Source organism: Bufo bufo, chromosome 4, assembly GCF_905171765.1.
Source record: "Bufo bufo chromosome 4, aBufBuf1.1, whole genome shotgun sequence".
In the NCBI taxonomy this organism is placed as follows: domain Eukaryota; kingdom Metazoa; phylum Chordata; class Amphibia; order Anura; family Bufonidae; genus Bufo; species Bufo bufo.
In genome coordinates this window covers 84,928,091-84,943,574 of record NC_053392.1, presented here as the reverse complement: position 1 = coordinate 84,943,574, position 15,484 = coordinate 84,928,091, and the positions used below count along the sequence as shown (strand labels likewise).

General features: G+C 46.1%; 1 protein-coding gene across 2 annotated transcripts in view; it reads right to left on the bottom strand.

Moving 5' to 3' along the window:
• Nucleotides 1-15,484, bottom strand: part of NOL10 (nucleolar protein 10) — an 89,377-nt gene that overhangs the window by 62,412 nt on the left and 11,481 nt on the right. For both annotated transcript variants that reach the window (XM_040427466.1, XM_040427467.1), the window contains exons 5-13: nt 14,063-14,100; nt 13,091-13,227; nt 12,473-12,538; nt 12,263-12,323; nt 12,059-12,144; nt 8,649-8,727; nt 6,027-6,176; nt 3,075-3,141; nt 2,086-2,138 (exon numbers count right to left, since the gene is read on the bottom strand). In XM_040427466.1, coding sequence (XP_040283400.1) covers nt 2,086-2,138; nt 3,075-3,141; nt 6,027-6,176; nt 8,649-8,727; nt 12,059-12,144; nt 12,263-12,323; nt 12,473-12,538; nt 13,091-13,227; nt 14,063-14,100 — 737 coding nt within the window. The remainder of the gene's footprint in view (nt 1-2,085; nt 2,139-3,074; nt 3,142-6,026; nt 6,177-8,648; nt 8,728-12,058; nt 12,145-12,262; nt 12,324-12,472; nt 12,539-13,090; nt 13,228-14,062; nt 14,101-15,484) is intronic.

Sequence of the window (15,484 nt, the reverse complement as noted above, 5' to 3'; positions counted from 1 at the left end):
TGTGGTGTAGGCAGAGAGGAGACGAGAACGGAAACCAATGTGAATACTACAGATTCTACCTTTGCGAAGACGTGTGCAAGGTGCTTACCTCCGAGGACAGGCAGACACAACATATGTCTGTCTAGAGCCGACCCTAGACCGCTTAATTGGATACTGCACCGTAATCCTACAGCTAAAAGATCTGCATCTATTGGATTTGACCCGAGTCTCAACTGCCACTTATTCCCTAAAGACCGCCTGCCGTCTACACTGTATTTTTGCTCGCCAGTGTATTTAAAGGCATTACCTATTTTTTAAATCACATTTTTAGGTTTACCATTTTTCAAAATTTTTGTAGTTTGTTATTTTTAATTTTCCATGGCAATATCTATATTTAAACAAGAAACATAAAATCCTGCAGTTTTGGCACTGGCCACTAAGCCTAATAATAAGCATCACTTTCTTGGTCTGTACAGATCACTTTACTGCAGTTATCTGCTTATCTGTCATTCTAATCCTGCCTGCAATGATATCACCTCTGTGTATAGATAAGACAGGATCCAACATCCCCCAACAGGTGATTGCCAACGCTTATCTACTCCCTGCTGACCTCGGCACTCTGCATGCCTAGAAAACTCTCCCATAGAAGTCAATGAGGTCCCCTCCTGCCCATTGTGCCTATGGGCCATGGGGCTGCCGTAAAGCAATTCTCTAAATGCTGTTAAGAACATTTCAGGCCCCCGAAACCATGTTCAGGGAAAATAATAAAAAAAAAAAAAATTTACAATCAGAAAATAAAAACAGATAAGAAAAAAGGAGATGTACTGCTATATGGTTTTGACTGGCAGATAACATTTTTGGTGACACATTTGCTTTAAAGGGGTATTCCGGTAGGTAAAAAAGTTATCCCCTATCCACAGGATAGGGGATAACTAACAGATCGGTGGGGGTCCTACCGCTGGGAACTCCCATAGCAATGAATGGAGCGGCCGGGCGCATGTGCGACTGGCCGCTCCAGTCATTTCAGGGGAGCAGCAGGTGGCCAGCAGGGGGTATGGGGCACTCGCTCTTGTGATCTGTAGGACCCCCACTGATCTGATAGTTATCCCTTATTCTGTGGATAGGGGATGAATTTTATCTACTGGAATACCCTTTTAAAGGTGTTGATGTCTGGACAGCTTCCAGCCATACTGTGCGAGTTTGTATGTTGTGATGGTAGGACCTGGGCACAACAGGGGCGTTCATCATTTAGTTTCATCTTGTGGTAGGAAAGAGAAGAAGTGCACATGGGGGGGGGGGGGGGGGGGTAGAGCGCTATACAGTTATTTTATGTTTTTCTAAAATAATAATGTGCACAATGCTTTAGACCGTTAATCTGCCTCACTGTGGCCGTTAAGTACGTTAAAGGTTTTATTATACATTGACGGCTTGCCAGTGTGGTATGTGGTACCTAATGAAAGAATCACACTCATCTGCCCCCCACAGCTCCATTCGGCTTGTTTTCACTGCTGGGTCAACATGCCACGCCATCACAGAGGCTAGTCATTGGCTGCAGCAGCGCACAAGACCATGTCCGTACCCCAGCTGGAAATCAGGGACCCGAAAGATCACTGAAAGGAGCCAGGGCGCTGAAGCAGTGAGGGGAGTAGGATTCTTTCATTCGGTAACACACGCTACAGGGGGGTTTCATTAAAAAGAGACAAAATCCTGGAAAACCCCTTTTAGACTTGACATAAGAAGCTAGTGTCAATTTGTCAGGATAAAAACGTGGCATTAGATTTCATTCTAAAATATGTAACGGGCCTAACAAGTATAGACATCTACAATTAAAGGGGTTCTCCGGGCTTTTAATATTGATGACCTATCCTCAGGATAGGTGATCAATATCAGATCGGCGGGGGTCCGAACCCGACGCTGATCAGCTGTATGAAGGGAAGGACCGCGCAGTGTGCACATCTCCTGTCTCTCTGCCTGCTCACTGCTGATTTGCCACAGACGGGACATACACACTGCGCGCGCCTTCCCTTCATACAGCTGATCGGTAGGGGTGCCGGGAAAACATTTACTTCTGCATAGCTCCACATATACAGGACGGACTGAACTTACCGGAATATAATAGACATTCATCTTAGGGGTTTCGTTAGCAGTGAATAGCATTCCTGAGGACACATAAGGGAGATCATGAATATATGTTATACTACTGGGTGCTGTGCGGGCGCTGAGACTAGGTGCAGCCCGATAATGGGAAAGGTCTGCATCACATCATTGTTCTACCAAAACTGTGAGAAACATGGCTGGTGAGGATTTCTAACACTGCTGGCTTACCACAAGTAGAAATTATATTAAACCCATATAGTTTATGCCTTGTCCATACACCAATGATGGCACACTTCACAGAGACCGATATATGACAGCGCCCTCTGCTGTTCACTGCAAAGCAAATCAGTCACAGAACATAACAGTCTAATGGAGTTAGAGGTGGTCTAATCTGAGACAACCTCATCTCTCCCCCCCCACCCCATAGAAAAGAATGGAAAGTGCACGACACAAGTGCAGCCAACGCTCCATTCACTTCTATGGGACTGCTGGAAATAGCGGGGCCAGCGCTTGGCTAATTTCGGAATTTTCATAAATATGAAGGAGGGGAGGCCGCCAATGCGCAGTGTGTTCCCATTCATTTTGGGGGCACCGTTCTCCGACCCACACTTATCTGACATTGGTGGCATTTCCTAGCAATACGCCACCAATGTTTGAGGAAATCATCTTGCCTCCACAGGTAAAAAGGCTGGCGGACTTTTAGAAAAGCCCAGAAAACGCTGTTAATGTGCTGAAAGTTACCGAGATCTTTGCAAGTGAAGATGACCACTGGATGAGGAGCAGAACCTGATCCTGGAGCCCAGCCCGCTTTCCCTAAACAGGGGTGGGAGCGTGGGCACTTACAATGTAAAACCTGAACCTTTATTGCAAGCAACAGACATGATACCTCTCAGTATTATGTACTGAAAGAGGGGAGTGAGGGTCCAGGGTGTCTGCGAGTTACTGGTGGGGACCTAGAGGTCACGTACTCTACTATCACATATAAAATAGGTTCTCACCCGAATTAGGATAAAGGCAAACATCATTCACATCCGCCTCGGGTTCAACTGAGGTAAAAACTTTACCCTGAAAGAAAAAAAAAAAAAAAATTAATAATAATAAATCTTAATGTCATCATGCGGTCATACGATCCAGTTAAGCGACTGTGGTATCTGCATGTGCAAATATGGAGGAGGATGGGAATTTTCTGACTGATCTAAGCCGGTTCTGAAATAAAATAATTGCCTTGCTCAATAATGTACAAAGCAATCAGAAAACGTCCTCATTTATATAATCCCAGCTGGAGCTAGAATAAAACTAGGGCTGACGCCCAGGAAGTCTGCGGTCATATCTAGTTTACTGCTGTACCAAGTGGATAGGACAGCACAGAGCCGACTCTTCTACAACCACCCCAGGCTGCTCAAAGACGCTTGAGGTACAGACCGATGTGGTTTAGAAAACAGGGCTGGCCGACCATCACTGAATGCAATGCATGCCCTGTACAGATGGCTGCTCTACTAGACGATTGTCTCTAAGTGTCCATTCAATATACAGTACTCACAAAAAGTTAGGGATATTTGACTTTTGGGTGAAATTTATGGAAAACGTAAAAAGTTCACGCTACAGCGATATTATATTTAGGTAGAAGCAGCAATGGTTCCTCTTCTCAAAAAAAATATTCAAACAAAAGCCAACACCAGTGGTGGGTATACCCCCACAAAAATGTCTCAATAACTTGTCATGTAGCATTGAGCATCAATTACAGCTTGACAATGACGTCTCCTGCTGTTCAGAAGTCAACTTATTGTCTGCTGAGGCATGGCATCCCACTCTTCTTGAAGGGCGGCCATCAGGTCATTGAGGTTCTGGGATACAGAGTTTCGAGCCTCTACATGGCGACTCAGCCTATCCCATAGGTTTTCAATGGGATTCAGGTCTGGAGAAAGTGCAGGCCACTCCATTTGAGGTACCCTAGTCTCTAGTAGCCGTTCCCTAATGATGCGACATCTATGAACTGGCGCACTGTCGTTCATGAAGATGAAATTAGGCCTGTGTTGTTCAGGCAGAGGCACAATGACTGGATTAATGATGTTATTCAAGTATGGGCTTGTCATTGTACCATTCACACAGTGTAGGGCAGTTCTGTATTGACTAGACACACCTGCCCACACTGTAACCCCACCACCACCACCAAAGGCTCGTCTGTGGCTGATGCATAGCGCTCTCCTTGAAGTCTTCGATATCGCTGGCGGCCATCATTTCTGCTCGGTGTGCATCGACTTTCATCAGTGAACAGCACGGAGGCCTACTGGTCCATCATAGATGCTTCCTGGCCCATGCAAGACCATGACACCTGTGCCTGGTGGTGTGGTCAGGTCCCCTTGCAGGTTGTCTAACACGCTGATGTAAACAGTGACGTGACACTTTGCCTCTCACCTCCCTTAAATGTGCCTGGAGTTGTGTGGCATTCATCATCCGGTTCCGCAGGGCATTGATCACAATGAAGCGGTCATCAGTGGAGGATGTGGCCAAAGGACGTCCACTTCTATGCCTTTGTTACTCTTCCAGCCCCTCTCTTGCAACCTGCTGATGACACTCTAAGCTTGGTGGCCACTTCCGTCTGAGAACATCCTGCTTGAAGCATCTCAATGGCGAGGTACTGTTGATCAATTCTTAGGTGTCTTCTTGGTCTCATGATGTCAAAATGTGAACAGCATGATGAGGAGGACTGTTTAAATACCAATTCTAACTGAATCAGGAAATTTGTTGGGCGATTCATGGATCAAACACATTTTGCTGTTAAGCTCCTTGTTAGAGAACAGCAAGTTGTGCAAAAAGTACTGAAGCATTGAACAGTTGGACATGTGAATTCAAAAGTTTAGAGAAGGTCACGTTAAATTCTCCTGTAAAGGATAAAGTGCATTTTAGGTTCATCCTGAAATTTCACCCTCAAGCCAAATATCCCTAACTTTTTGTGAGTAGTTGTATATATGGGACAGATGGTTAATAACTAGAGGGAATGCTGTCTTGACCATTGCAGAAACAAAATACTGTAAGGCCATGTTCACATCTGAGGCACTGTCAGAAGCATCTTTCACGCAGCATTTGAAGTGGGAAGACCAGGGCAGCATGCGTTGCTACTCTTTCCAGCAACCAACAAAATGTACATCTTTCTTTACCATTTTAAAGAGGTTTTCCAAGATTTTTTCTTTTTTAACTGATGACCTATAACTCTGGATAGGTCACCAGTATCTGATTGCTGGGGGTCCAACACGAGAACCCCTGGCGATCAGCAGTTTGAGAAGGCACCGGCGCTCGCAATAGCACTGCAACCATCTCTCAGCTTTGCCTAGTCCATGTGACATCACATTCGTCAGTCACATGGCCTAGGTGCCGCTCAACCCCATTGAAGGGAATGGGGCTGAGATGCGATACCAAGCACTGCGAGCCCCGCAGATCAGATACTGGTTAGATCATCAGTTAAAACACCTTTAACTTTACTTTTAATGGTTGTAAAACTCCTTTTAAGAGCATTCAGGGTCATCGTCCAGTATCTCAATCACATGGCATCTTGAGAATGCATGATCAGTGAGTGTGGAAGAAGAGCCACTGCTGCGACTAGGAGACATACCTAGGACTGCTGGGAAGACACAGGGGGCGCTGCTCTGATTACCGGGGAAAGGAATCAGTAAGCGACTATGGGTATGTCCACATGCATCTATGGGATGGATTTGAAGTCACAGAAATTTACACAACAAATCTGCAGTCTGAATTTCCCCCGAGACAACACATTTCTGCAGCTCTTTACAGAGTTGAAGATTTTTGCAATCCGGTGTCAGAATTAAGAAACCAGGCTTAGGCCAAGTGTTTAACATTTAGGTCTATAGCCAAAGTCACTGCATTAGCAGAATACATATCTGGTGCTGGAGATTTCGCCCGAATCTTTGTAGTCAATATGACCGTGCACTTACATTATCCTTATTCCACATCTTAATGATTCTGGAGTCAGAAGATATAATAAGCTCTAAAGGATCATGGAACTGTATGGATTTGATGGGGAGCCCATACTGGTGATCTTTCACAATCAGTGGCCGGTTGGAGCGGAGATCATACAGCAGAACCTGCAGAGGGGACACCAAAAAATTCATTTGAAACAGAAAATTGCTGTCGCACTTATGTTAAGACTATTTTCTCAATATGCTCTTAAAAGGGGTAATCAAATGACCAGCATTCATAGCATATAGGCACGGAGAGGCCCATCACGTCCACTAGTTCTGGGGGGTGTTCGCAGCAGAAAGGCTTTTCCGACTGATCTTCAAACCCATTCCGCTGTCGCCTTCAAGTCTTCACTGACTGCTCTGTTCTTTCTCTTCCTCACTGTAATCCATCAGAAGATCTGCAGCCTTCATCTCTGAACTTCTGAAAGCTCAACCACTCACTTAAAGGGAACCAGTCATCAACTTTATGCTGCCTATACTAACGGTAGTATAAAGTAGACAGGCGAGTTGATTTCAGCGGTCTGTCATTTATTAGTTAAAAGTTAGTGGTTGCTGAGAACCAACATCACAATCATTGCAGACTGGGCCTGGAAAAGAGTCACGGCCGCCTGAGAAGAGTCCTGGTTATTCATGAATTCCTGCTCTCCTGCCCACCTGCTGATGGCTGACAGTCTTCTACCTAGTTTTCTCCATCTCTCTAGGAGAGAACTGCCAATCATCAGCAGATGGGTGAGAGAGCAGGAGATTATAATAACCAAGACTCTTCTCAGGTAGATTTGACTCTTTTCAAGGCCTCGGCTGCAATGATTATGATGCTGGTCCTCGGCAACCACTTACCTTTAGCTCATGAGTGACACACCGCTGAAATCAGCATTTCTGTCACTATTTTATGCTGCCCTCAGTGAGATCAACATAAAGTTAATGGCAGGTTCCCTTTAAGCTTATGCTTCCTTCCTGAGCTTTTTACATGAAGAATAGAGGAATTGTATTAGCTGGGATGTTGTGTCCATTTAGTTGGCAGGCGGTTCATGCAGCCTATCATGAATTTTATCCCATTTGTCCCCCTAATGTGCCGAAATTCTGGTATTCTGTTCCAGAATAGGAATAAAAATGGTGCATGCTGGACATCGCCAGCTTCCATTGACTTATAATGGGTCCGTTGGGTTTCTGGCATGGATACAGTCATTCCGCTGAAAAATATACCAATTCTTGCAGCAGCATTTTGCCAGAATCTGGCCCCTCAGATAAATGTAAAACAGTTTCATAACCTTAAATGTATGACACATGGTCCTGGGGACTTTAAACCCATGTCATTGTAAATGACAACCCAGCAGGAGCAGATCAGGGGCCCAGCTGTCACAGAGAGCAGGGGACGCCGAGGAGAAGACAGAAGGGAGTTTATAAATGCATGCATGTTCTCTTTTCAAGTTTTTGGGGTTATGTTTTTCATAAGACTAATTATTTGTCACGGCTGAGGATGGGGGAAATCCTCAGCCGTGTGGAGCCCGGTGATGTTACGGCTGCTTGGCCATGAAGACAGGATTAGGGAGCAGGTCACCTCCTAAACGCATCCCTAACCTGACCCTGGCTCCTAGCTACATGAGCCAACCTTGATGGTAGGAGGGCCCATGCTCCGGAACCTAAAAGTCCCTGCTAGCCCTCAAGATGACCCTCACCTAGGAGCTGAGTAAGACAAGCCCACTCCTCCTAGACACGGAGGAGCAGGAGTCTCAACGGCCAAGCTGCAGGAAAAGGGGAGACATAAACAGCTCTATGGATATGGCAGGTGAACAAAGAGTTCCACCTACCTGCCACAGCCTTGCTGACTGGATCCCTGTGTTAGCAGGGTGCAGATCACAAACGCATCCCCACACAGGGACCCAGATCCATAGCTGCACAAAATCACATATAAAACATCACACGGACATCACACATAACTAGAAATAACTTAATGGGACATTATGGTTATGACATTAAGGTTTATGACCACAGGGGTGGCTCTTACTGGCAGGTAACAAATACATGAGGCTGCTCTCAGCTAAGCATGGCTGAAGCAACCTGAAGGCCTGCAAAAGCAGTGAGGCTTTATAGGCCAAGAAGCCACACCCCACAGTAGGACACACCCAGTGCACACACACACTAGGAAGGGGATTAACCCTTCCAACACCAGGGAAGGGAAAACACCACTTAAAGGAGACGTGCACACAATAACATAAAACACAGTGCACACATCCACACATCACACACAAAACCGCATGCGCAGCGTAGCGAGCTGCATGGCACAGCTCAGCCTGCTACGCTGCCACATACATACTGTTGCCAGCGGCAACCACAGGTGAGGCCAATACCACAGCCCTCACCTGTGATTGAACACCAATGAAAACCGCTGACAACCGCATGCGGTTCAGGAGTCACGGTCATAGCCATGGCCGTGACATTATTCCCCACCTACAACAGAACATCCAACTGCACACAGATACTAGCAGGAGCGCCCGCTATCATGCCAGTCAGGTGGTATTCAGAGTTTGCTATGGTGGTTGGCGGCAGCCCGATTTAGGCACTCATATTTTAGCTTTATATACTCCATATCTTTACCTGTCCGGTTGAAGTCCCCACAGCCAAGTGCAAAGGTCCATTAAACTTCAAGGCTGACACGGATGGTAAACCCTCAATTCTGAAAGAATGTAAAGGGACAAAGGTTATTGACAAAGTCCATCCAAATAACAGAGGATAAGGGCTCATGTACACGGCCGTTGCTCGGCCTTTCCGTGCATTGAGGACCGCAATTTGCAATCCCCAATGCACGGGCAACATCCGTGCAGATTCCGCAGATGGATCCAGACCCATGCAACCTGAATGGGTCCTAAATCCGTACGCACCACCAAAAAATTTTTTGGCGATGCGGAAGCACAGAGAGAAACCCCACGAAAGCACTTCATAGTGCTTCCCTGCCTCCATTGCGCACCGCACCTTCTGGATTGCAGATCCATTCAAGTGAATGGGTCCGCATCAGTGATGCGGTAAGCACACGGCCAGTGCAAGAATATTGCGGACCCTCTATTTGTGGGCCACAAGAGTGGCCCTAACACTGTGTTCAGACCTGAGCGTATTTAATATGCGCGTTTAACGCGCGTTTTTGTCCATAGTCAACGCGCGTATTACGCGCGTTTGTGTGATTGACAGCAGTGTCCTATGGCCGCAAACGCACGACAAAACGCCCCAAAGAAGCTCAAGAACTTGTTTATGCGTCGGGCGTTTTTCAGCGCGTTCGAACGCGATGTAAAACGCGAAAATGTGAACCAGTCCCATAGGGAAGCATTGGTTTGCATCGGTTATGCGTTTTACAGCGCGTTTGAACGCGCTGTAAAACGCGCAAGTGTGAACTTCGGGTAAGAGAGTGGTCATGTTACCCGGCTATATGAAAAACCTGTCCCAACATCTTTGCAGTGAGTACTAAGGCTCCGATGACAAATGGCCAGGAAAAAGTAGAAATGCCTATGGGAAGTGTCTTTCTTAAAGCACTGCATATCTGACAACGGACCTCATCGAAGATGCAAGGAAATGGACAGCAGATTTCAGTCGGTCAGGCCGTCAGTAGTAGTACATTGCTGACTGGTTCCATGTAAGCAGCCAGGAGTGGACTGTAAGATGTGTTTAGTCCAAGTTAATCAGTGATATAGACTATGCAACCAAAAAATGTGTCACCCAAGAAGTTAGACAAACCATATGTGGTTGCTGAATGTCTTCAGCGATAGCTTTCCACTAGATGTCTGCGTCCACCCCATGGAAGACATCCATATGCCATAATAGTGTGGTGAACGGGTGTTTAAGGGGTTGTTTCACTCCATTTGTCTTTCACAGTGTGACATCACTATCCAGCTCTTATTAAAGAGGTTGGCCCATCTTATACATTGGCAGCATATAGCCAAGACATACCCCCAAAGTCTGATAGGTGGCGGTCCCAGAGGTGCGACCCGCATCTATCTATAGGAGCCTGCAAAATGAAAAACAGCGGACCGTGCATGCATGGCTGCCCTCCATTTATTTCTATGGGACTTCCGAAAGTAGCCGAGATAGCCAATCATCTTGGCTATCTCATACATAAATTGGACTTGCAATTATTTAGCATATAATTAGTTATGCAGATTCTTGTCATGTAATTGCATTGTTACTGGTTTGTTCAAAAAATTCTAAATTTTTATTTTTATTATTTTGGTAGTATTTTGTAAATCCACTTTTGGCTTTCAACACTGCCTGAATCCTTCTGGGTATTCTCTCGATCAGATTCAAGCATGTCTTGACCGAAATCTGTTCCCAGGTCTCTTCTACACGTTCCCAATGTTGGTGTATACTGGTCGACTCACTTGGGTACGAATACAGCTTTTTCTTCAACTCTACCCTAGTGTTCAATTGGGTTGAGGTCTCAGGGCGCCAATCCAGCACCTCTACTTCATTGTCACTGAACCATTTCTTCGCCGATCTCGACGTATGTTTCGGGTCGTTGTCCTGCTGGAATACTAGGTCGCCCTTTTCATACCAATAGTACTTGTAGGATACTCACATGTAGCTCAGCATTGAGACCATTATCGATCCCGGTCAAGTATCCAACGCCTTTGGCTTTGAAACAACCCCATATCATCAGGCTTCCTCCACTGAACTTGACGGTTCCTTAAATTTCTCGATCTGCCCCCTTTTCCCTTTTCTTCCACACCCATTTGCACCCAACAGAGCCCAGTCTATTAACTTTCATCTCATCGCTCCAAATAATCCGTTTCCAATCTTCTACTCTCCACTGTTTGTACTTTAAACTTGTGCCGACGCTTCTTATGACGATATCGAAGTCGAGACTTCACCTTTTTTCGGGCCACCATTCCAGACTTGTGTAATGCTCGTTACTCCTTGCGATGAGCCGACTGGTTCATTCCGATATTTTGGAACGGACGGACTTCATTTCGTATTCTTCCACCGCGCTCACATGATGCAGTTTGGCAATTTTCTTAGCCAAAATATCGCTATCTATTCGCGGGATGATGCGGTTTCTCTTTTCTTGGGAAATCTTCATGGCTCCTGGATTCGAACCGGTGACCTTTTTCGCTTGGGAATCAACCTAATAACACACTGAGCTATTAGGGAATGTGAGAACAGGGTGTAATTTGTAGTTTACAAGAAGAAAAAGATTGTTCCAGCACCAGAAGCAAAACAGTAACATTGCAGTTACATGAGAAGAATCTGCAGAACTAATCATATGGTCATTGGTCGCAAGTCCAATTTACGTATGAGACGGCCAAGATGATTGTCTATAAAATGATGGTAGTCTCACGTTTGATGCTGTAGTGGATGGTGAGATATGGAGCCTGAAAGTCAAAAGTTCAAAACGTTGTTACCCTTTTGCTCGTCAGTGTATCTGAGACTTGTGAAAATAGCAGAGCGCACCACTCTCTCCACTCCCATAGTAACGAATGGAGGGCAGCTGCGCATGCGCAGTCTGCTCTTCTTCACTTTGCAGGGTCCGTTCTAGAGATAAATTTCAGTGGTGGGACCCATACCTATAAGACACTGGGGGCATATCCTACCAATATGTCCCCAACGTATGAGATGGGCCAACCCTTTAATGCCCTCCACCACTATCATCTGCATATATAAAAACATAATTGCCCCCAATTAAAGGAAAGCTCTAAGCTGTTTTCGCACCCCTGCTACAAGATCAGAGCGGGGGGCGCTTTTGCTGAGGCAACCATACAGCATCAGACGCCACAGCAAAGGAATACTGAACTTACTACCGTCTATAAGATGGAGGGACACGGGAGTCCAAGGGCTTGTGCCTATTTTTGTCAATGGAGATGGCAGGGAGGTTGTTACAATGCCCGTTGGCTCCCGAACAGCAGACAAAGAAAAGGAGTTCCCTGATGCCCTCCTACATTGTGTGGCATTTCTCGCACACAAGCTGGCAGCATCTTTTAACCATCTAAACACAATGATGAGCTACGGTTTGTCATTTAACTTACTCTGTATCCTCCGTTACGCTGCCCATGGCACAGTCCAGTATCCCCACACGACTCCTTATCCGGGGGTCCCAGCATTCCACTTTACCCTGGTGAGATTTTACACGTATAAGCAACTTAATTGAAGAAATGATATTCTATCATTCAAAAGCCAAGTCATCCACGACGTCAAAGACACAACATCAGCCAAAAGCAGCAAACGTTTACCTCGAATGTGCCCGCAGCAAACAAATGGTGTCCAGGATTAATGTCGCAAACATTAATTTGTCTGTAAAAAAAAACAAAGAAAATATTTGGCATGACTGTGTACACATCAGGTCCTTCACTACCAATCACACACAGACTGATAGGTCCTGCAGAATGAAGAGACAGTCTGGCGCCACCTAGTGGCTTTAAGTAGCCATTACTCTTACTTACGAGGCTTCAGTCTGAAGGCAATTCAGGAAGCGGCCTTGCTCTAAATTTAACCGGTAAACCTCAGAACTGAAAGAAGAAGAAAAAAAAAAAAAAAACATTTTAATTAATAGGATCCATGCATGACACTCCCCACCTAACGTACAGTAGTGTGTGGCCAGATCAGGCAGCAGATTGCAAATAGAGGTACCCTTTAAGGCAGGGGTGAACAACCTTTTCTGGTTGGGGGCCACATTGTCAGCCTGAACCAATTCCAAGGGCCGAAAATAAAACTTAAAGGGGTATTACCAATTGAAATACTATATTTATGGAATATTGAACATACATTATGCATCATAAATGTCTAGTTACACATCTAATGGGAGAATACATGAAAGATACCTGTGAGCAGCCACAAGACATAGACATACATGTCTGTTACCAGATGGCTGGGGGCTGCACAGACTGGTTTCTGTTTTGAATTGTGTCTTATAAATTCCGTTATTTTCCATTAACGGAAAGCAAAAACGGAATTCATAACGTTGAAGACGCCCCTAAAGATGCTGCAGGGGAGCAGGCAGGTCAGCAGATGGAAAGTCCGCTCTAGGAAGTGCGATACGTCTGCTCGTCACTTTAAATTACCTAGCTCCAACAAAATACACGTCGCAGGATGGGTAGTGGTAGGAGAAGTCTCGACCAAACTTTGGTATCCTTAGCTTGTAGTAGAAGCCGTGCTGTGAATGGAACTCTACGTATCTGTCACTATGGAGGAAGAGAACCTGGGACAGAAAAGACAAGTGATGAGGAGCTTCTGCTGGAGTAATGTCACATTTCTCTACATCACATATAGTACAGTGATAAAGGGACTGAAGACAGCAGACGGGGACTGGTAAGGTGCGTGAAATGATACAGAATAGGATCATGGCATGTTCTGAAGATCTGCTCCATGCACGTCCACAAATATTTACAGCGCTCACAGTATACATTCGCCATATGCGGAACCAGAATGAGTTAATGGCAACATCCATTGTGGTCTAGGGCAGCAAAGGGGCCATCTTTAAAATCACTGGTGGCTTAGAATCACCATAGAGGTTAATTCTTCATATCTGGGGTTCGCCAATTACTTCTCCGAACGTCAGCGTTTTCCTGGCTTTAACAGGAGGTTGAACATTGTTCAGTGCCTGTTCTCTCCATACAGTGCAGGGAGGGGATAGAGAGTAATATGCAGGCATTAACTGTGCAGCCACACAGCTGTCTGAGAGCTCAAAATGTTGGCACAGGCGCACACTTAGGGCTCTTTCACACGAGCGTGTCCCTTGCGGAAATCTCGCTCTGTGTGAGGGGGGGGATTGTGCGGTCTGGACTACAGAAGTGCAGGGCATGATCATGATTGATAGTGCTGTGTGCCTCTGCCTGACCCTTCTGTAACAGAATCATACATGTCAATCATGATAATGCCGTGCACTTCTGTAGTCTAGGCTGCACAATCCCTCTCTCACACGGAGCGCGGTTCCCGCAAGGGACACGCCTGTGGGAGAGAGTCCTTACAGTGGGCAGGGGGATCAGAGCTGGGGAATGGCAAACTATTTAACAGAATCCTCCATAGCATCATACCTTTGAATAGTCTTCTGATAAGATATCAAATTTAACCACTGAAAAAGAAAATTCAGACAGTCAGAAACAGAGCAGAGTTACTACCAAGTGTCTGTAGATCAAATCTACGTAAAAGCTAAGGAACTTTAAAATACATTGCTTATCTTGTAATAACCCCAAGTTGCAGTCTGTGTTGTACTCCAGAGCTGCATTCACAATTCTGCTAGTCAGCTGATGGATGGATTCTCAAAACATATTGCCGATATTCATCTGTTCCAAGAAATGCAACGCTCCCTGCTGCACTGCATTCTGATTGCAGTAGTTTCTCTTGTATGAGATTACTGTACAGCGCAGGGTGGATGACTACATATCCCAGCATGCAAATCTCCCTGCATCCAGAACATTCAGGTGTAAGCTGAGCTACTGGTAGGACTGCGAACAGCAGCCTTAAAGGGGTTATCCAATTTCTCAAAACCTCCCTCACATGTACCCTCAACGGCAATATACTTACCCCACTCCCCCGCTGCTGCTTATCCCTGCACATGGATGAAAACATCCGGGGGGGGGTACAGCGACGAGCCTCCCTAGCGTCATCCTGCCATTGGCTGTTTATCTGTGTGCAGGGAGAGGGGTAAGTATTTTACCGGTGAGGGGCCCAGTACATGTGTGAGGGAAGGGGGGGGGTTCCAACACAGCAGCACTTTTGGCAACCCACTGTGCAGGGTAAAACAGAAGGAGTGACAATGCTTCAGCCTTCAAGTCCAAGCTCAGAAAGTGTCGACATGTAGTTTTATTCCATCCGCCTCTCGGCATGCCCCCCATTATAGTCAATGGGACCAGAGCTGACCTCCGGCGGCACGCGTGCACTAGCGGCAGCACGGATCCGGCAGGCTGTTCACCCGCAGGAACACCCTACAGGAGAAGGTTGCCGCTAGTGTGAAACTTGCCTAAGCTAAATCAGTTAGTGCAAAAGCAGTAGGAGAAGAAATACAAAAACAGGAAAACGAAACTATGTACAAACCCAGAACCACACAGGCCAGAAAGGGCCCGTAAACAAGAGAACAGGTGGGAGCTGTGTCCCCCAATGAATGGAAGAGAAACAGATTTTACAGTAAGTACAAAAATCTAGTTTTCTCATCCGTATCATTGGGGGGGACAGGCTTGACCATGGGACGTTACAGAGCAGTCTCAAGGGTGGGCATAAACAAGAACCCTCCGGCCAATCAGAGAACCGCCGTCTGCAAATCTCTACGCCCCAGAGAAGCGTCAGAAGACGACCAGGTAGCCGCCTTGCATACCTGAAGGGCCGAAGCCCCATGATGCACTGCCCAAGAGGCCCCCACTGCCCGAGCCGAATAAGCAGTCACCCAGAAGGGTGGGGCCCGGTCATTGACACGGTACGCTTCCACAATGGCCAAACAAATCCATCGGGAAATTGAAATT